Source organism: Seriola dumerili, unplaced genomic scaffold (genome assembly GCF_002260705.1).
Source record: "Seriola dumerili isolate Sdu_G_001 unplaced genomic scaffold, Sdu_1.0 BDQW01000393.1, whole genome shotgun sequence".
In the NCBI taxonomy this organism is placed as follows: domain Eukaryota; kingdom Metazoa; phylum Chordata; class Actinopteri; order Carangiformes; family Carangidae; genus Seriola; species Seriola dumerili.
In genome coordinates, this window is record NW_019174648.1 from 105,000 (window position 1) to 127,882 (window position 22,883).

Consider the following 22,883-nt stretch of genomic DNA (forward strand, 5'->3'; position numbering starts at 1 on the left):
AACAGTAACAGTAAACACTAATAAAACACTCTCCTTGTAAAAATCTGATGCCAGAACTAAACAGATAAAATGAAGCACAACTTTTAAAATATATTGAATATCAATAGAATTATCAACATGAACACAACGTTAGATCAGTGCTAACACTCAGTATATCCTCTTGTGGTATACAGTGTGAGACAATTACGCTTGTTTACTTGCGTAACTTTAATTTGGTGCGGCCGAAGGAGAAGTGAAGGAATGACACCTGAACGTCTGCAGCCAGCACCCGACCTTTACACTTACACTATCTCACACGTGTGCTGTGTTTGTGTGTCCTTGGTGTGTCAGTGTGTCTGCATTTTTCTCCATTCAAAGCAGTTTGCTGTTGTTGTCGGGCGGGGTTTTCAAACCGTTAAAACCTTTTCTCATTACTTCTCTTTGTCTCTTTTCTTTGTGTGTGTGTGTGTTTTTTTTTTTGTCCAGATCTGATCCACTGCACCAATGAGATGAACGTGAACATTCCCCAGCTGGCAGACACGCTGTTTGAGCGCACAGCCAACTCCAGCTGGGTGGTGGTCTTCAAAGCCCTTATCACCACCCACCACCTCATGATGTATGGCAACGAGGTAGGAGGCTCAAACACACGCGCACACACACACACACACACACACACACACACACACACAGACACACACACAAACAATGAACAGCCCTCCAGGGCAGTCAGTGGAGGCTGCATCAATAAGTTGTATTATTACTCAACTCTGTCTCATACATAAATACAAACACACATACACGTTTTGATTTTTAAATCACGCCCATATCAGCAGCGGGCTCAGCAGCGAGGGGGCGGGAGGATGACTAATGCATACGGGATACAAATGGCGTGTGGAGCTACTGAGGACGTACACACTGGACTCGTGGAGTGAATAATCGAAATAGCTGAGCAGCGCAGAGAAATTAATTAGCTCGGCACGAGCTGGAAGCAAGATGGGGGACAAGGACAGAAGCAAATGAATAATCAAATAAATTAAGTTAATAAAAACATGGTTAAAAGCTGGAAGAATAACACAGTCCCTCCATGGATTTGCAGACTTTCAAAGACAATAATTGGAAATTGAAATTCAAGCAGTCTGCTGCTGTGTTTGAGGGAACTTTTTGGATTCTAATAATTGTGAACTTTTACCAGACATTGTGCTGTTTTGCATGAAGAGGTCTGATCAAACTTCATGTCAGCAAAATGTCTCAATTTATATGCGACAGTGCGGCGTATGCTTTGAAAGGGAGAGGAGGGATTAATTCAGACAGAAGAGTTGTAGTTTAATTTTAGTAGTTTTTATTAATTTCTAACATAATAGAAGTAGAATGCACTTTGTTCTTCAAATATACTACTATAGCACGCGTCTACATTGATCCTCTAGTTTGCAGGCTGTTAATTATTCATAGCTCTGTCCCTTTAAAACATAAAGGAACACAATATGTTTTTACACGAGAATTCACTTTGATATTCAGATAGATTCGTGCCATTTGGTGCTCACTATACAGGTGCAGTGTTGAATGTATATTTTATGGAGACAACAGTCAAAGCAGAGCAAGTTGCTTTGTTTTGACATAAAACTTATGATCCCTAGACTTTGTACAGTAGTAGCTAGTTATAAAAGTTAATTTTGCTGTGTATTTATTACCACCTTTGTTTCCAGACCTGCAGTCTTATCTAATTTCCTTTAACTTAATTTATTTTCATTGCCTAGAGTTAGATGACAAGATTGAAATCAGACTCATGTCTGTGTAATAAATATGAAGCTTCAGCTAGCAGCTAGTTAGCTTAGCTTTTACAACTTGTCATTTTTTGGACAGGCTAAACAAATGTGTTATAAAATGCGAATTAATGAGCTATAGAGTTGCTAGTTGCTGGTATCTGCTTCATATTTACTGCACGGACCCCTGAGTGGCAACCATCTTCTCATCTAACTGTTGCTAAGGCCACATCCACACTAATTGGGGAGTTTTCGAGCAACTGAAACAGAGACTACCAGTGGTGAATGCAACATGGATAACGAACCATGTGCATTGCTGACCTTGTTGTCTTTGCTAGCAGCTGTTGTTGCAGTTAAATTCTGCATTTCAACGCTACAACTGTCTTTGCTGTTCCTAGTTTTCTAGTGTTTTCTGCAACTAACTACAGAGTAGACAATCTCCTCCCTGTTTACACCGGCACTCACATGCCCAGTGTACATGAATGGTCATGTGACAAGTGTTTTCAGGTGTGGTAGTATGGACGGAGATTGTTTTTGTTTTAAAAGAGCAACTCACTCTGCAGGTTGAATCCATTTTTGATGAATATCTTTAGAAAAGTTTCGAATCCCTGTAGCTATGAGGCAGTAACTGCTCTGAAGTAGTGCTTAATTAAGCTCATGAGCACATTATACACATTATATACACTGTGTAATAATAATACACTCTCATGCATGAGATACTAACTACTACTACCATTTCTCTCTATACACGAATACACACACACTATAGTCAAACACACCCAAAAGCTGACACACCCTGAGCCACATTCCTTTTTAATTTCCTTTGAAATAGGGAAGCATCACTTCCTTTTTCAGTCGGGATCACTCGTGTTGATACTTCGCAACACTTCCTTTGGTTGGTTCCTTGTTTATTGCATCAATCTAAACTTCCTCAGAAAAGAGGAAGAGCTGAGTGTGAGATCATTGTGTTTTGGTTAACGGAAGAAGCCTCTAAATTCACTGACACCCCAACAGCAGCCTGGCTGATTTAGAGAAGTTATGTTGGCGGTTTAGGTGCCTTAGAGACAAACTGGCATCTTTACTAGTAAGACACTTACGTAAACGGAGACCTCACATACAGTTCAGAGAGACATCAGGTCATCAGATGATTCCATGCCGAATGTTTGCTCAAGCTGTGGAAATTCCCATAACATTTTTGATAACCAAATTTTGCTAAGTAGGTCACTGCAGAGCAGCAGGAAGCGGCTCAGAGGTATTCCCAAGCTGCAGGCTGATTTATCTCTGAGTTTTCATTGTCAGATTGAACCTTTCTGATGTTGATGTCTCACCTAGAGTCACATAACAGTGACTGCAGCACTCTGCTAATTCTTCATTTCTTCATTACCAACGAGCAGCTAATACAGAGGTCCTCAGAGATCGCAATCACTCTGCCTTAAGTGTATGTCCGCCTTGGTAGATTATTTTGTCATTGTTTACGGGAGCCAGAATTATAAGAGAAGGGGAAGGGGGGTCTTTTTTATATTAATATAGCTTTGTAGTGTTGTGTTTTCATCATTTTATTGTCTGCAATCCAAAGTAATTAACTGCATATTTTTGTCTTCGGCCATTCAAAACAGTAGCAATATTATTACATTGTATTTTTTCACATTGCCCTGCAGCAATTAAATAAATAAAGCTGAGGATATAAAATATGTATGTAGCTATATAGTAATCTTGTTCCTCAAATTAATAACAGAGCCATGCAACGCATTTACGTTACGAATAATTCAAGTGCGATGGACGTTTAAAATGCAGTGTTTTAATGTCAATATGCTGCTGTTTAGTGGTTATTAATCAGGGAAACTACAAATGTGATGTATGGTGATTTAAAAATCCCTAATACAAACACAACCACAGTGCACTGCAGCACTGTATTTGTGGTCTCGCCTCGCAGAGTGAGGCTCCAGGCTGTAGTAGGAACAACTGTGTGTACTCATCAGCCTGCATTCATCAGGCCTGTCAGGACTGTGGTGCTGACTGAGGCTCAGTGGCCAGGTGTCCCTGCTCCCTCATGGCCGTCCCATCCATTATAGTCAGAGCTGAGAGAAATCTGGCCGTAAAATTAGAAACCACAGACCCACAGAATTGGGGTCAATAGACTGTACATTGCCTTTCAGATCAACACCCTGACTGGTTCCAGCTTGGCTGGAGCACTGAAGACGGCCTTGGATGATGTCTGATGAATGCTCTGACAGTAAAGAACATTTACATACAATGAAATCACAGGAGCGACATGTATGTCACAGGCAGCTGCTGTCTTGACAGGAGCTGTAGTGAGTCATGCACAAGACTTTTGATGTGCTGTTTGTCATGTAATTTAATTGTGAGGACTAGCACACGGTGTTGACGGTGTTATGATGGATATAAGCATTCACATAGTTGACTTGGAGAACTGACATGTGTCACATTACATGTTAGATATTGGCTTGTCAGTCTCACCCATTTCTGATATGATCAGCGCTTCACCCTGAAACGTTATTTTCTTGGGTCACCCTGCCTAAGAGAGCTGCTAAGCCTGAAATAATTTCATTTGTCTGGGTTTCAGTGACAGTCTTCCCGTCTCCCAAGGACTCTGTGTAGTGCTTTCACTGGCTTTTCTACTCTGATACGAAAAAAGCTCAAAAGGAAAAACTGAATGCTTCTAGCTAAATAAAATGAATACATATTTTTTGGACATACAATGCCAAATTCAACTTGTTTTTCTAAAATTACATCAAATACAATATATTGGGTACTGGAGAAGGGAGGAGTTCAGAAGAGCAAGGCTAGGTCAAAACCTAGTAAATGGCTGTACTGCATTGTAGGCTATTTGCATTCAGCCTAGTGTCAGCCGGTTTCAACCCTTTATCTGTTTGCTTCTTTCCTCCTCTCTTTGCTCACATATCCAGTATTTTAATACAGCCAAATTACCTATAAAGCTGTTTCCATTTACATGTTTTTTGTCTCTGTTGTCAGACAAAGAAACAAAAATGAAATAGTGACTGAAACGTGGCTCATTAAGATTATATTTTGACCAGTTGTTACTTCAAAACCACTTCCAAGCTGCTGCTAAAATTCTGATTTTATAACCATGGCCTCGTCTGACAAAATCACCAAACACATTAATTGAAGACAATGACTGTGCTGTGATTTCAGCTATATTTATTTGTAAGATGATCACTCGCAGGGAAAGTTTGAAGCTCATTCACGTCAGCCTGCTGAGGGGAAGCCCAACCTTGCACTCACGGGACAATACTGGTGAATCTCTTCTACAGAAAGAAGCTAAGGTTTGTCCAAAAATTCAGTAGATTTGTCGCTAGGTGCTTTCTTGAAAGAAAAAAAAAAAAGTCACTAAATGGGTCTGAAAAGTCCGTTAATCTAACGACAAAGGCGCTAAGTTGGCTACAGTGTTTGTTGGCGTGACTGTTGGCAATGCTAATCATCATGTGCCATCATGTGACCGAACTGTAGAACGCGTAGTTTAGGTTGAACACTTCAGCAGTTTGGCTCTTTCAGCTCTACATCTTCTGCAAGTCTGTGGTAAACAACCAAATGTAAATCCTCAGACTGTAATATCTGAGCATATTTAAATTGAGTCTGCTGTTGCATTCATTGTATTTTGCTGACATCCAGACCAACTTACAGCTTTTTTAAATGCAGCCCATTTTATTCTGCTGTCCCCCGTAATATATTCAGCCCATGCTTTCAAATCGAAAGTGGGAATTTACCATTCAGAGCAAACACCAGGTGAATTAAGTTTCAATATCTCATCTTTAACTCAGCTGCCATATTTATTAGAGGGTTTGGGATCGTGATTAGAGTAATAGTGCATTTTGTGTGTGTGTGTGTGTGTGTGTGTGTGTGTGTGTGTGTGTGTGTGTGTGTGTGTGTGTGTGTGTGTGTGTGTGACATTGTGTGTGTGATGTGGGGTTGTGTGTGTAGATGACTTTGGGGGGCGAGGTATTACAGACGTTAGTATGATGTCATTCAATTCTTCACCTCCAGTTTTTTCCTCCCTGCCAAGAAGCAATCCTGGCTCTCTCCCCAGTGACGCTCTGAATCTTACGAGCAATCAAGAGTCGGTCAATATCTTTGATCATGATTTCACTTTTGTGCTGGTACAAAGCCACTTTAAGAGTACATCTCAAAGAAGCACCACTAGAGGATCTTAAATTTGCAGCTCATTGTTTCTTCCTCTGGCTGTTCATTGCAGTAAGTAGGCAGCGGGTTATTGTGATACATGCAAGGCACTAGTCTGAAGTTTACAGGCGAACAAATACATGAAATTTAATTGTTAATGTCTCTACAGCCTTGGGGCTGATAAGCGCTGAGTGCTGGCTCCTTGTCTTGCCATTGTCTCGGTTGTTATCATTTGTCAGCATGTGCCCCTGCTTCCAAGTCTTTGTATGATAGGCCAATATGTACCAAAAACAATCCGGCAGGAAACCCCAAACAATGGCTGGGAGAGCCAATTTCCACCTCTTCGCTCCCAGCCACAGTGCTTGTCTCCCTCCCCTGTAGGGAGGCTGCTGCGTCTCTCTCCTGGGAGTTTTTGATGCTTTGACCACCCAAGACATGAACAAGACTATGCAAAGATTGAGGAAGCGAGCACTTGAGAGAAAAAGAGGAGGAGGTATTTGTTCATGGAATTACAAGAATGAGGGAAAGATGTAGGGGTGACAGTACAAGAAATTATTGTTGGAGTGAGAGGTAGAAATGGGGTCATATGGATGTCAAAGTTATTATAAAATCGATTTTTTAAAGGCTAAATGCACTTCTTCAAATGGGTTTTCAACACTTACTCCACCTGAATTTCTTTCCTTTCCCAGCATTTCTTGCAACTGACTGTCAAAGACAGTTTTATCCCCACATTTACTTTATGTAATGACATATTTTAGTGGTAATGCTTTGTTTAGCTTGGTTTCCAATAACCACTATTCACTGTACAGCAGTTGTAAAATGAAATCCAAAGATAAAATGAAATGTCATGAGGGCATCATGCTTACGTGCTGTATGTTTAGCAGTTATAATGTTTATAATGTTCACCATCTTAGTTTACTGTGTTAATATGCTAACATTCGCTAATTAGCAGTAAACACAAAGTACAGCTGAGGCGGGTGGGAATGCCGTTAGTTTTGCAGATATTTGGTTAAAACTAAAGTATTGGACAAATTAAACTTTTGTTCTAATGATGGCGCTAGTTCAAAAGTTATTGCAGTTCATCCTGAGGAGAGCATGAATGTCTATATCAGATTTCAAGGTAATCCACCTAATAGAGATCTTCTGTGAAAATGAGGTGTCCAGAGGAAAATGTATCGTGATGATGTTGATTATTCCCAACATGATGAGCAATCATCATTAGGATACGTCCTCTGGACACCATGAATGCGAAATTTTCTTTCAGTTCATCCATTGAATACTAAGATATTTCACAGGATAAGTGAAAACTTTGACCAGTCTGAAACAAAGTGGGCGACTGACAGAATGACCGACAGGCCTCCATTTAAACCCTATAGGATAGCTAATGACCATGTAGGTGAATCACCACCTCTTTAGACAACCAGTCTGATGTATGAAATTGGTGTTTACTGCACAGCTTTTTTATTAGAAGGTGATTCTTTTGTTTTGTCCACAGCTTGTGTGTTTTTACTAGATTTTTTACAGGTCATCTTAGATATTACAGTGGAACATTTTTGAGTAATCTAGATGTGTTTTTGCAGAGTTGAAGAATCTGCAGAAGGTAGCACTTTCCCCCCTTCAAACTTGGTTTTGTAACTAAGAATAAATGCTATAGAAATTGCAAGTTGAACACAGCAGAAAATCAAACCCGTGCAACCCTAACCAGGCACGTTTAAATATTTTCCAAGATGAACGGCCTTTTTAACGGCCCTCAGAGTTTTCTGTTTTTCCTCAGTGTACTGTGACTTCGAGGAATGTCACAGCCCAAAGATTTGCCAGACCACAAGGTAAAGTATAACACGGCCCTGTGAAACCTTTTTGGGAGTTTGTTTTCAAGGACGCCAAGTGCTGAAAAATACTACCCATCATCCTTTCTTCTGCAGGACAGGATAGTTGTAAGTGTCATTGGGGGAAAATTACAGTCTGATTGATTTCACCTCAGTGCATCTTGAATCAGTATGGAGCTGAGACTCTGTACATCAAAACCGAATATATGAATGGATGGAGCACATTCAGGGAGTGAAAGAAAGATGGTATGGTGAAAGAGGGAGAGGATGAGAGAGAGAGAGGAAGAGAGTAGACAGAGTGTGAGAGTCATTAAGGACATGAGAGGAGACAGGGACGATCTGGCGAGGACACCAGAGAAAGTGCTGATGGTAGCAGGACACACCGCTTTCCTTTTTCTGTGTGTGTGTGTTTGTGAGATAGCAGGAGATATAGGGAGGGAGGGAGTGAACAGTAAGGTGTGTGTGTGAGACAACACAGTGTGTGTGCTTTTACAGCAGCGTAAAGTTGCAGTGTGAGTCGCCAACCCCCCCCACCCACCCCCACCCCACCCCCCATCGCCCACCCCGCCTGCCACACCAGGTTCCCAGATAGCAAACGGCCCATTTGTTTCAGTGACGTCACTGAAGCACTCTCATCATCACTACACTCCCTCGCCTCCTCCTCCGAGGGAGAGCGAGGACACAGACAGAGGCACAGATTTAAGCAAGGGTAGGGTGAGCCGAGATATTATGAAAGGCAGACATTTGACTCGGCAAGAGAAAAGGCAGACTGGGAGGACAGAAAAAAAAGGAGGGAAAAAAAAGGGAAAATGAAAGACAGAAGGAAAATAGAAAAGTGCTGACTCAAGCACTGTGTCAAAGGGAGCCGGGGCAGGGAAGATGTTATTTGTGTGTACGTGTGTGTGTGAGGTCACCCTGACTCTAATAGGGGTCACTTGTGATAATCTGACAAGCTTGGATGCACAGACACACACACACACACACACACACACACACACACAAAGTCCCCACACATGTGCTTCCTATCAGCTGCTGGTGTGGCAAACATAAAGATGATTAGTTTAGAGGCAGAGATTGCAGTGTGTGTGTGTGTGTGTGTGTGTGTGTGTGTGTGTGTGTGTGTGTGTGTGTGCGCACACTCAAGACAGACTCCTGCTTGTCTTTGATACCAACACATCCTATCTATAAAGTAAAAACTCCAGGGTGACCCAGGATGAGCTGACAGACTCACCACACACCACACACTTCCTTTTGCTCCTTCGGGGAGATAAACAAGTTTTTCCAACTCCAGTAAATTGGCTGCATCTGTGTGATCAATAGGTGAAAGTAAAGTAAGTGTTTGTGTTTGTGTGTGTGTGTGTGTGGCGCCATCCTACTGGGCTCAGCAGGCTCAGTCATCCAGAAACTTGCAGGGTACAACCAGCTCAATAGAGATTCTCCCAGTCAGGGATGTCTGCATCTATTTTTGTTACTTTTTTTTTTTGTCTTCAATACTGATTCAGGTTATTGATTTGAAACATCTGCTGACACATTACTAATCTGATTTGTAATTAAACCCCTCCCTCCGAACAGTGATTGTCCAATCAAAGCTTAGCAGCCATAACGAGGCACGGCAGGTCTGTCAAGCTTTGGATTTCTCCACATGTTGACGTTGTGTGCGTGAAGCTGTAGTAAGAGCAATATCTCTGTGTAAGCGAAGATGTGTAACTCGGGGGGTGTGTGGGTGGTTGTCAATATAATAATGTTGTCTTTTACGTCACCACAAAAAAATAAACTTCAAGTTATTCCAGCGAAAAAATGGCTGATGTCTGCTTCCTGTTTGTGGTGAAGCCAAGAATGGTCATATCTTTTATTAGACTCCCACACCTTGCTGCACATGTGGTGGGGGACAGTGTCTGACAGTGTTTAGAGGTCAAACTATAGTACAGCTCCTAATGTTGCATGAAATGGCAAAAGCCCACGTCTCCCACCCCTGGAAGCGTCCGCCCATGCAGGGCATCATACTGAATAGTCCTTCTCTCATTTTGTTGTTGTTTTTTTTTTTCTGGTGTTGTGGTAACCTTGTTTTTACTGCATCTCGACTAATGTTTGCTCCCCGGTTGAACACTTATACTAAAAGGTATTGCCTGTGAGAAGTTGTTTTTTTTTTTTGTTTTCCTCCTTCCACTCGCCTCTCTTCAAGTGCCAGGTTTAATTAGTGGAACTGTAATTAGCTCTGCTGCTGCTGCTGCTGCTGCTGCTGCTCGACAACATTGCACTGAAAACATTACAATTAGCTGTTTCACTGCATTTGATCTCCGGTTAAAAGTGATCCAGGGATATAAGTAAGTAATGGAATTCCTTGACAAAGACATGACTCCTTCCCAAGATCTTTGTCCTCATGAATAAATTACAAAATGTTTTATGAACAATGTGTATTTAAGATCCAGTTTTCCAGATTCAGTGGACAGCTGTCTTGTAAAAACAAACAACTGTTTGTGAGATGTTTCATGCATAATGGCTCCTTATCAGGCACACCCCTAAGTGCTTAAGGTGATTCATTATTTAGGAATGTGGTTTCCAATTTACTTCCAAACCTACTGGATTGGACTGGGACAAATATAGGGAAGTGATTGGAGAAGAAGCTAATTCTAAAAGTATTTACCATTTGAAACTTTCCTTTTATTGATATCCTCGCGTTTTTGCCCTCAACTTACAAAATTATAGTTTTATTTCCTGACCACTAGTTTTAATTACTTCAACTTTCTTTTTGAGATGTTAGGATTTATCCTTGAGTTTGGTTTGGCTGATGACTCTAAATACTCTACTGCAATACCCATGAGCCACAGCCACTGTTTCTATGGAGACAAAGCCAGACAGAGGCACGAAGCAGAGCTGTAGAAAATTCAGAACGCTTTGGAGTTGAAACTGGGAACCAAAGAGCTGCACCATAGTCACTGAATTCATCCCCAGATATTTGAAAGTGAACTGAATTATGATTGTGAATATTTTATCATTTTTCTACAAAGTGTGGCACAGTCTTTAGCTTCGGTTCTTTGATTAAATGTTTCCGACCGAAATGCTCCTTGGGAGTTGTTGACTTAAGTTTTTCACATGTGTAAACAGGTTTGTTCCTTTGACTTTTTAGCAGAAATCCAGCCCTCTTCTTTCACAGCTGATCTCCTTAAGTACTCTTATACAGTTTCATTCCCATTTAAGGTTTTAAAAGTTCTCCAACTACTGGTAACGCAACAATGACTGTACAGAAAATGACTTAATTTTAGACGTCTGAACGCCCTGAAATGACTCGTACTTTGCAACCCCTTTACCGTAAAGGACCAGAACTTAATTCTTTATCTCTATCTTTCACAGTCGACCAAATTTCCCCACAACTAGTTCTGATTTTTCTGCTGCTGGGTGATGTATCAGAGTCTCTGTACTACCTGACTCTTTGCACTCTTTCAGTTGTGTACAAGTAAACATGATGACCATGGTATTGTAGGGAGAAAACTGTACTAATACCACCTGTGTGTGTGTGTGTGTGTGTGTGTGTGTGTGTGTGTGTGTGTGTGTGTGTGTGTGTGTGTGTGTGTGTGTGTGTGTGTGTGTGTGTGTGTGTGTGTGTGTGTGTGTGTTAAACGATGACTCATGTTGCTTGGCTAGATCATTGACCTCGCAGGTACACTCATCCACCAGCAAGACACAACTGCTCCCCTGAGAGCAGGAGCCCACACACTATTAGCCTTGTCACCTTGTAGGCAAAGGCTCACACACACTCTCACTCTCTCTCTCACACACACACACACACACACACGCACACACTCACACTACGGTACTGCCAAAGCTGGATATACACTCGCAAACGTTTAAATGTAGACATATTTCTTTAATCCTATATTCTCAGCTCCCACCAAGTGTCTCTGTGACTCTGTTTCTTCCACACTCAGATTGGATTCAGGGGCTTAATGGCTGATTGCGTAAGAGGAGGAGAAACACTACGTAAGAAAGAGGAAGAGGAGAGGGAGGAAGAAAAAAAAGGGGGGGGGGGGGGGGGGAGAATCCCAGGCAGGATTTAGGCTAGGCGGTTTGTGTGTTGTGTGCAGTTATTGTGTGCACACGTGTCTGTACGTATCCACACGTCTGTTTCCTTGTGTGCGAGTCTGTGTGTTTCTCTGCTTGCATAAGAGCTGCTTTCATTCAACGCAGCCTGATCACGACTCATTCCTCTTGTGTGAGTCATCACCTTTCAGTGGAACTCGGTTTGCAGTCAGTTCTGACGATTTTGTGCATGTGTGCGTTTAAGAGAAAGTGGAAGTCGAGCGCAGCAGCCGAAAATAAATCCCCCCGTGGACTCCCTGACCCCCCCTGTTTGGAGATAACTAGACCTAATTGACCCTTATTTATTGCCTTGTAAATAGACCCTCCTCCTTGCTGTAGTGTCCTTGAGCAAGACAGTGAATCCCAAATACCTTACAGCTATTTGTGCAGTCTGTGAAAGCTAACAGAGAATTTCACTGCCAGGATCAATAATTCATCTGCTGCTAGAAGACGTTGTTGTTCATAGGCTCTGTGTACACACTGGCAGGTCCAAAGAGGACTGAGCGGTAACTGTTTCAACTTCCCAGATATCATGTAACGTGACGTCAGTAAGCTCGTGTTTACCAACCAGGCTGGTCTGTGACTTTTTCTTTTTTTTTTTTTTTGATGTGCCAAAGGGAGGAGAGATGAAAAAGATCTGAAGTCAGTGAGCAGTGCTTTCTGTGGGCAGATTATGTGCTCCTGGTTAGGAGGCAGTTTAGATTTCAGCCTTGGTTTACCGCTCATTACCTCCTGTGGGTAGAAAAATAAAGAGTGAGTAATTAGGATTTTACTTTTGACAAATAAGGCAACTTCCTAAAGATGTCAGAATGTGTAATTTCAAGTCTCTTGTTGGATGGTTTAACAGTGTCTGAAACACCCGTCCTTCATTGGGTGGTAGAGTAAGTTGGTGCAACGACGTGAATACATTTTGACGAGAGACTCACCGAAAATAGCACTATCTCCAAATTTAAACAATGATTGCATCTCATCTTACTATAGCAGTGTTTCCGTCCACCTGTTTCTATACGTTTTCAATTCGCTCGCGAAAAGAAAACCCTCCAATTCCTTAAAAATTCGTGCTATATTTAGATGTAAACCAGGCTTATGATGGCAGATGTGTCACCACACCTTTGTGTATTCAAACTAGTTAGTTAATACTGAGCATACCCCTGCCTTAACTTCTTGGTTTCAGCTACTGGGCGATTCCGCTGTTGATAAACTGAATTTATCAAATATATCCATCACTGTTATAAATCTTTTACCTTATGACAATCTCTAGTATATGTCCACTCAACAACCCGTCACTTTAACTGGTCATGCTGTAATTAAAACGACAAAACAAAAGACTATTACTGTGATGTTTTTATCGTGAAATGTGATCATTTACATGACATGGCCAAAAGTATGTGGACACTCAAACCAGGTATGTTGATACCTGAACATTACACCCCTATGCCCCAAAACCATGGGCGTTAATCTGCTGCCATAAGAGCATTTTTGAATTATGGGCTGTTTTTTTGTTTTTTTTTTATCTGAACACCCAGAGCTGGAGCCAAAGGGCCTTGGTAGAGTGAACCAGTAAAAATAGCCTTAGACCAAAAGTATATGGACAAGGCTCACCACACACATTTGGTCATCTTAACCCTATTTTAGCCCTTCCTGTGTGTGCGAGAAAGAAGAAGCATAAAGAAAAGTCGCAATGAAATGTACAGCCACGTGTCATTTTAAACAATAATGTTTTTAATTAGACCTCGATATTCTGCAACAGTCTTCACAGCCTTGGCTTATCCTCTACATAACCTGACTACACGATTCAAAAAAAAAAAAAGAAAAAGCCTGCTTCAGGTCAGTCCTGAGGCCGTGGTGTTTGGTTACTACGGAAACCACCAACTTGTGCACCTCCTGAGAGAAAGACGTGGAAGGAGGGAGATGGAGAAACGGAGGCTAAGGGAGGGAGGATGAAGGCCGGGGATGGGTGAAAGCCGGATGCTGGTAGCTCTATGTATAGCTACGTTTCAGTGTTGAGGTTGAGAAAGGCAGGGCCAGGATCTAAATGAATCAATAATACATGAGGTTGTTCTCCGATATGCTTACATGAATTATTTGACAAGCCGAGCCGACCTCCTTCTACCCCCCCCCCATCTCTGTACATCTTCTCATTCTCTCCTCTTTTCCCTCCTCTATACTTACACCTTTTCTCAAAATATGAATCTCCTCTCAGAACAGCATCTTTTTCTTGGAACGTCTTCATTGAATAATCTAGTGCTCAGCGGGTTTCTGATTCCCCCTCTCTGTCTCTCTCTCTGCGGCGAGTGTTTCTGCCCCTTTTATAGATTTTCTCCTTTTTAACTATATCCATGCGTTTTGTGTGGGTTCTTTCTGCCTCCGCCTTTGTGTTTGAGGCTGTGGGAGAAACTCAGGCTCTCGTCAGATGGACTTTTGATGAGGAAGAGAGCAGTCGGCACACGAGAGGAGGCAGAGAAAGGGAGCGTATGAAGTTTGTGCGCTCTTTTTCTCGCTGTCTCTCCCTCTCTTTTCCTCTCTTTATCTGTGGCCATCTTGTCTAAGTTTCTCTGTCTTAACCTGGGTTCATTTTGACACAGGCAGAATGCCAAAGTTGTCACGCAATGCTCAATTCCTGAAGCATACATTTTTCCCCTTATCAACACAGCTTCTCATCTAACCCCATAATAAACCCCAACATATGTCATATTTTCTGAGGACATTATATTCAGAGCAGAAATGATGCATTAATCTGTTGATTGGCAGAAAGTCTGCAGGAATGAATCAATTAATTGTCACTTATCAAGCAACAAGACAGATGTTTCCCATGGGGCCTCCATCTTAGTTTTAGTGTCATTAAATCAAAAGTTTTGACTTGATGATGCGCTTTGATGAAAAGTCAGGGGATCACCAAGGTTCTCACAAATAATCCTGAGAGGATCGTGAAGGTCTGGACAAAGTTTCATGGAAATCCAACCAATCGTTAAAATATTTCAGTCCTGACCAAAGTGGTGGATTAGAGCCCATTGTTAGCATGGCATCGCTGGTTCCAGCTTCATTATTGTGAGATTGTGATTTGCTGAGTTTTTCTTTATATGATTTGTAGATTGAATATTTTATATCTGAAGTCATCACCATGGGCTCGTGAACTTGTGACCTGCCTTCGACATTTTATAGACTAATCAATTAATCAAAAAATGGTAAGTAGATTAATTGAAAATGGAATGTAAAAACAGTAAGGTCCTGAACTTACTATATTTCCATTACTATCAAAGTTATAGTTGCGGTCCTACTTCCTGGAGGCTCACTCTCAGCTTTAACGTAACTGCACCCTAGCCCTTACTTCAACTTTAGTCCTAACTCTTAAGCATGACTCTAAAACTCTTAACCTCTAAAATCAATGGTTAACTTTTTGGGGAGTAAATTTCTGTCCATAGATTTAAAGCCCAACGGTATGACAGTGTGAACAAAGTTTTGTCCCTAGAGCGTTAGCATACACACAAGAAGAGGACAACAACAAAATCAAATTCTTTATGCCTTTTTAAACAGTCCCAGAGCCCTTGGAAACGTGTCAGTGCAGCTGAATCCAACACACATGCCCGCAAGCATATTTGTGCTCAGAGACATACACACACACACACACACACACACACACACACACACATTCTTAGATGCTCCAACCAGCCAGTGAGGGTTGGTTCCCTGCCAGATTGGGAATTGGCAAACTGGCAAATCTCAGATCATTTTAAGTCAGCTGGACAGAGACAGCCTTAACGTTAAGATGCTTTTGGGAAGCCCGAGGCCTGAGTTCCCAAAACTGTGGACGATGGCCAAGACTTATTCCACTGCACTCTGTTATTCAGCGATGTGAGGAAGACGAGATAGCAGAGACGTTCATAAGGGACAAAACGCAAGTTCAGGTCCCGTCTTTAGAGGCAGAGACCAGGTGAAGTGTCAAGTCTCATCAGTTCACAGTTTGTGTCAAGGCTCTAGCCTCTCTCACAGTTTGATATTTTATTGCAGATGGATTGCTGAGAACATATCACTTCATATAAACTGAATTTTTCAGTTGTAAAATGTTGTCATGACCATTCAGTAACAGAAAAAGGTCACGGCTAATGCAAGACCGGGAGGTCAGAAATATTAGCTGGAGTGTGTGATGAAGTAAATAGTAGCAGCTGGAGAATTAGATTCAAGCTGCTGCTTAGCTTCTTACATTTCAATCATATCAAACAACAATAAAACGAGATTTACCATTGAACAGTATTGTAAAAGATAAACAGTAAACTGTAATGTTGCAGTAAGTAAAACACAAAGTGAATAGCAGCTTACTTTGCCCAATAAAAGAAAGCTAACCTGTTTCATAACCTCTCTCATCGCTCAGCAAATACCATCTGTCAGAAGAACAGGTGCTATAAAGATGCTTTAAAATTATGAAGCATGTGCCGAAACACTGTTTAAACAAGGTTAACAAACAAACAATAAATCTGGCATTACATAATGAGCAGTTTCACTTTTCTGTTTTATAGTTAGCTCAAGTTGAGTTCAAGGATCGAGTCTGACACCTGTGTAGATGTGTTTTGCAGGTGCATATACACTTTAAAGTAGTTGGAGTCTTATTTTTCCGCATTATTCACACAATACAGTTCTTCTAAGCCCAAGCCTTTTGACGTCCTTCAATTCAAAGGTAATGATAATAAAACCGGTTGCATGAACACTACTGAAACTACCACAGCTTGGTTTGTTTTGTTCTCACACACCTTTCTGTGGCAGTCTGTGTAACCTATTTGCAGTACTAGTTCGTAACGCTAGTTGCTTACTCAAATTTGAGTGCCCATCTCTGTAGACAGATGAAGACAGTTACTTGGAAATATGGATGAGCTACCAGCACCTGCTCAGGGACTGTAGTCCTCCCAGAGGTCTGAATACGCTCTGAAGCTCCAGCTCCAGCCAGAAAATTCTTGGCTTGAGAAAGTGAATAAGTAAAGCTCTCCGTATCATTAATATCTTAACGTTGGGGTGCTCTCAAACAAGGTAAAAAAGGAAAAGAAAAAAAAAAAAACCTCTCAAAAGAAGAGAATAAATCCTAAAGGAGCTGCTTAGTAAAAGAGAAAATAGAGGGTTTGTCCTGGGCAACTCCCAGTTGTGAGAGTATGAACATGTACACATGCGAGGAAAAGGTGGTGTTGGAAAAAGAGCAGACAAGCTGAGCAAACCTTCCCTGGAAAATAGGATGTAAAAAGCTTCCAGCACCTGCTTAGCGACTTCAGATTCGTCAAAATGAACAAGTAGCTAGTGTTTTAAGAGTTGGACGGGAAAGTAATGGAGGGATGAAGTTTCTTGTTACGTTACACAGCCTCGGAAAAATGTTCAAATATAAACAGGGATGTCAGAAAGTCTGTAAATGATAGTGATGACATTTTTCATCACTATCTGGACTCTAAGTTTTAGCTTTAGATTTGATCTCATTAACATTTTCAAAGGGTTATTACATAATAATGTATAATATTGTGCTGCCAATCTTCTGCCTCTTCCCAAAGGTTAATTAATTTTTCTCTGTCGGCTTCCTCTTGCCATTTGTCCTCCCTCTCCAGTTGCGTGTGAGCTACTCAGAAGGAGTCCTAATAAATGACTGGACAAAAAACAGCAGGAAAGAAAGTTAATTTTTAAACATACAGATGGCCCCCCGTTTAGGGTGATGCAAGCGGTAGAGGTTAAACCACCTAAAGCAGCAGGGGTGGCAGTAGTAAGACATGTGTTGCTGGTGTTTTAAGAGCTAGAAACTGAAGTCCCACCCACTGTGAGGTTTCTCTTTCTGTAGCTGACCTCTGACCTCACTGCAGGAAGGCGAACTGAAACAAAACAACAAAAACAAAAGACAGTTTCTAAGAACATGAAATTATTATTTAATCATCACTGGGCCTTTAAACATCTGGTGAGATTAAACGTTTGAGGCGCAGCAGAGATGTCTGTGTGCTGCATTTTAATAGAGACTTAACTTCATGTCAGAGATGAATCATATCAATCTTCCTTATTAGCTGCTGGCTAATGAGCACAAGCTATTACCATCTGTCAGACATTGAGCGTGTGTGTTTCTCTAGATCAATTTTACCTTCTCAGTTATCTTTCAAATAAGCGAAAAACACCTTTTGTTGATGGGATGAAGGAGGTTATAGCCACCCTGGCTGGGTGGCTGTATCTCTGCACATGTAGCACAGACATTCATGTTCCCCGGAGGATTTATCCTGCTGACTTTGATGTCCCCCTGACTTTGACTTCAGCGCCACCAGGAGGCCAAAGGGGCTAATTAACAAATATTAGCATGCCACCTCTCTTATTATAAATGCAAAAACAACAGTATGTTAATGTTAGCATTTAGCTTAGAATACTATTGTGCCAAAATACGACATCACAGAGCCGTTAGCATGGCTGCTAACTCTTATCTCTCAACTGAACATGCATGTTTTCATCAGTGTTCAGCTTCACATTTAACACAGCTGCACACATTTACACCAGCTGTCACTATGTTTTCTGTTGCTGCTGATAACGTCCACTGGAGAAATTTGGGGTGAAGTGTTTAGTTGTTCTGTCATTGCTCTTCTAGCACCCAGCTTTTTCCAGTCAGCCGGGATTCAAACAGGCAACCCCCACAAACAAATTTCAAGATCCAAAATAAAACTTTATTCCAAAATGCAACAAATCCATGGTGAATTAAAGTAACTGGAAATTCATATGTCAAATTTTAAGTTACGAACACCACACCAGTGTCAGGCAGGAAAATCTGATACCAAACACATAAGGGCAGAACATTGACTTCTTATTTTAATGCTCATGTGTTTTATGAATGTCCAGCTCTTTTATATTTCATTTGGGAGCCACGCTAATCAAAACTGCACATTAAAGTTTCCTTCTTTTTTTTTTTTCATCTCAGCGTTTCATCCAGTAACTGGCCTCCAGAAACACTCTGTTCAACCTGAACAACTTCCTGGATAAGGGAGCTCTGCAAGGTAAAGCACAAACACACTCATTCATGATTTACTCTTTAAAAGTCCTGTGAAGATGATTCACGGCATTTTGATTTGGTTTTAATTTGTCTGTAAGGACCCAGATGGGCAGGATTTGCCTCTAAGAACTGAGAAATGTTTCAGACTATGGAGGGAAAGTATTTAAAAGTCTTTGGTTGATTACTTGACTCGAATGCATCTGACGCAGCGCCAGTATACAGTATAATGTATATAAAACAAACAGTTTATGTAACAAATGGTAGGAATCATCTGTAGCTGTCTCACATAGCACGCTCTCCTTCTCTCTTCCAGGTTACGACATGTCAACCTTCATCAGACGATACAGCCGTTACCTGAACGAGAAGGCCATGTCCTACAGACTGGTGGCTGTGGATTTCACCAAGATGAAGCGGGGGTAAGGGGGGTTCACACACACACACACACACACACTTACACACAAATACACACAAAACAAAAATCTTACTCATCATTTCACACTCATGTTGTTGCACACCAGGAGACGGTGTTTAGCTCTTGGTACTGGAGAACTGACAGTTTTGTTGTTTTTCTCTGCAAAACCTCTTATTTTGATGCCAACTAACATTTATTAGTATGGGTATCATGTAGAGATGTTCCAGACAACAGGTTTATTTTGATTTATAACTTATTCATGAGGAGGATGGGCTTTGAAGATTTGAACTCTGTGTTATGCAAGTTGTTACAAATCTTTTTTTAATGTTGGCTAGTGGAGGCCATGTGTGAGAGGAAGTAAGTGCACTTTGTATTTTAAAGAAAAAGTTTTGGGAAATTCACTTTCTTGCTGAAAGTAAGACGAGAAGAATCTCATACCTGTTTGTTAAATATAAAGCCACAGCCAGCAGACGATTAGCTTAGCTTAGCTTAGCTTAGCATAAAGACTGGCAGGGGGGAAATGCAAAAACCAATGCATTGAATTGTGGAATATTTCTTGTCATATTAAAATTACTTTTTGTCTACAGATTAAACAAACATGATATTAGGTGTGAATGTTGGAGATGGTAAAACCGTTTGACACTAGGAGGCTAGCTGTCTTCCCCTGCTTCCAGTCCTTATGCTAAGATAAGCTAAGCTAATCAGCCACTGGATGTAGATTTGTATTTACCACACAGGCATGAGAGTGGTATCAATCTTCTCATCTTCTCATCTACTTTCCTAAAATGTCAAACTATTCCTTTTAATGTCTGCCACTGTCGGCCACACATGAGAAAAAATAACTGCACTTTGTGATATTTTAATGCATTTTCCAATGACAGTACAGTCTCGCTGGGGACTTTTTGTATGATAGTGATGGTGGGTTCATCATTTCTTGAGGTTGTGTTCAATTTCAGAAGGTCCAACTGTTGTGGACTGACATTGAATCCTTTGTTATGCTGATCCTACTGAGCAGAGTCTCATTATTTATTGGAAATTTAAGTCTCAGTTGCCGTTTGTCATCCCAAGTAGCCGTAAAAAGGCTTTTGCATTATGGAAATGTTTTTTATGCAAAACATTAGTCTTTTTTCTTACTTACCATAGTTTCTCATAATTTCTTCGTTCCTTTTCTTGTGTATTTCTTAATTTGCATTGAGATTTGCATAAGAATTTTTTGTCAACAAGGTGCCCGCTACTGATGTGTGTGTTTTTGTTTCCTGCGTTAGGATTGACGGTGTGATGCGCACCATGAACACAGAAAAGCTGATCAAGACGCTGCCCATCATTCAGAACCAGCTGGATGCTCTGCTGGATTTCCAGGTACTAAGTGTGTGTGTGTTGTGTGTGCTGTGCGTAATGTGTGTGTCATTATGCATTCTTGTTGTCGAAGTTGTGGTTGATTCACTTTTCTATCAAAATGTTAATGGAAACAACAGATTGCAAAGTTTGAGTCTAAGAAGCATAGTATGGTGACAGATTTCATTCTTGTGTGTGTGTATGTGCACGTGTGTGTGCACGTATGTGTGCACGTGTGTGTGCACAGAGGGGAGAAGGGTATTGGGTGGGGAGTTGCTGAAATTGGTGGGTGCATTGTGGTTTGTGCCCACGAGCTTCAAAGGGCGATGAAAATGGATGGTGAAGTTTCTCATAGGAGTGCATACTGTATGTGTGTGTACTTCTTGAGAGTCTGCCTGTGTGTGTTTGTGAGTGTGTGCATGTTTTCTTGCTTTTTTTTTTTCTCCCCACCACCTAAACTAAATTGACAGTTGCGCGGTGTGCAGTGATGTGTTTGCTTCATGCCAACGGGGAGAGGTGCCGCTATTTGGAGAAAGATGTTTGGGGATATTTGAAAGAGATGTTTTCTTTTTTTTTTCTGTGAAAAGCTTTGGAAAGATGTGATAGAGATGTTTCCTTTACCGTCTCCGTCTCTCCCTGTTTCTTTTTCTTTTTCTGCCACTTTCTCTCTACCTCTCTCTTCTCACCAGGCCAATCCTAATGAGCTGACCAACGGAGTGATCAACTCAGCCTTCATGCTGCTCTTCAAAGACTCCATAAGGCTGTTTGCTGCTTACAATGAAGGGGTCATCAACCTATTGGGTAACACACACACACACACACACACACACATGAACACACACATGCACACACATACTGCCAGTACAAATACAGCCTAAAGTGAGCCAGTTGATGCTCTCTCTCAAAGATGTGTCAGAAATGATGAGGTGTAAGTATAGATTCAGTTTGTTTTGCAGTACACACACACACACACACACACACACACACACACACACACACACACACTTTTCTGTGGCAGATATAAACCCAACAGAAACGCACACCAACATATGTGCTCACAGTCTGGTTGTCACGGCAGCAGTGGTAGGTTCTGACAAGCTGTCATGTAGCTGCTAAGTGCTCCTGTTTGTCTCTACTCAATCATGCACTGATTGTTCCTGCCTCCTTCCTTCCTTCCTTCGCTCCTTCCTTTTCCGTTTCCTTCTTAAATCTTTATTTATCCCTGTCCTCTTCCTTTCTGTGTCTGTAGAGAAATACTTTGACATGAAGAAGAACCAGTGTAAAGATGCTCTGGACATCTACAAGAAATTTCTTTACAGGATGACGAAGCTGTCAGAGTTCCTCAAAGTGGCCGAGGTATGTTCACACACACACACACACACACACAGAAATACACGCACGTACGCACACACATCTGGAAAAAGATTTTGACGGGTCGATTTTTACCTCAATGTTTTTTTGGAAGAGCAACTCCTGTTCAAATGTTCCCTTTTCCTCGTCTTTTCTTCCCCTTCTTGTCCTGATCACATCCCCTGACACGGATATATTTACACACACATTCTCAAGCACAACTTGTAAGCGTGTATTTTCCACATAAAAACTCCATACAGCCATAATTTTGCTCCTTCAGCTACTGTACTCTGTGCAGGCTGGAGTACCTGACTTACCCTCACTGCCCCACATTTGCTGTACAGACACTTACACACACACACACACACACACACACACACATATATATATTTATATACACCCAAAATAACCCTAAGATGGAGGATGTGGTTAGGCGCTCCGTTAGCTCCCTCTCCCCCTGCTCCCCACACTCCTCCATCTAATCCTTTCTTCTCCCTCGCTCTTCCCTCTCCCCCCTGACAAAGATGGATACTTGTGCGGTTCTCTTTCGCCCTGTGCCCACAGATCATCCCTCTTTTATTTCCCTCCCTCCCTCCTTTGTTTCAGCGGATTTTGAAACAGCAGGAATCAATTCCTGCTCAAGAAACTACAACAGCGGTTCATATTTCTGCATTAATGTACATTCAAATAAATGGTCCCAATCAAACTCCTTTGTCTTTTATAATTAGGTTTTGAGGAGCTCCCTGGACAATTAAGTGTGTATTTTTCTGTTTTTTGTTTTAGTTTTTTTTACAGATAGAACTTAAAATAATGGTCCTCAATTATAAAAAACAAAACAGTCACATCCAGGGAATAAACTAATGAGTTTTTCTCACACTTCTCGTCTCAAATGTGTCAACACCTTTTTTAAGCTTAACTCTGGAATCTAAACTTATACCATCAACTGGATGAGCCTCTCTAATACAGAACTTTTTAGTAAAAAAAAAATCACATGTAAT

At 41.2% G+C, this 22,883-nt stretch overlaps 1 protein-coding gene across 1 annotated transcript in view; it reads left to right on the top strand.

Moving 5' to 3' along the window:
• Window positions 1-22,883, top strand: part of LOC111233478 (phosphatidylinositol-binding clathrin assembly protein-like) — a 72,274-nt gene that overhangs the window by 19,757 nt on the left and 29,634 nt on the right. The window contains exons 2-7 of the mRNA XM_022761300.1: window positions 466-608; window positions 18,717-18,792; window positions 19,102-19,204; window positions 20,466-20,559; window positions 21,225-21,336; window positions 21,785-21,891. Coding sequence (XP_022617021.1) covers window positions 19,110-19,204; window positions 20,466-20,559; window positions 21,225-21,336; window positions 21,785-21,891 — 408 coding nt within the window. The 5' untranslated portion in view covers window positions 466-608; window positions 18,717-18,792; window positions 19,102-19,109. The remainder of the gene's footprint in view (window positions 1-465; window positions 609-18,716; window positions 18,793-19,101; window positions 19,205-20,465; window positions 20,560-21,224; window positions 21,337-21,784; window positions 21,892-22,883) is intronic.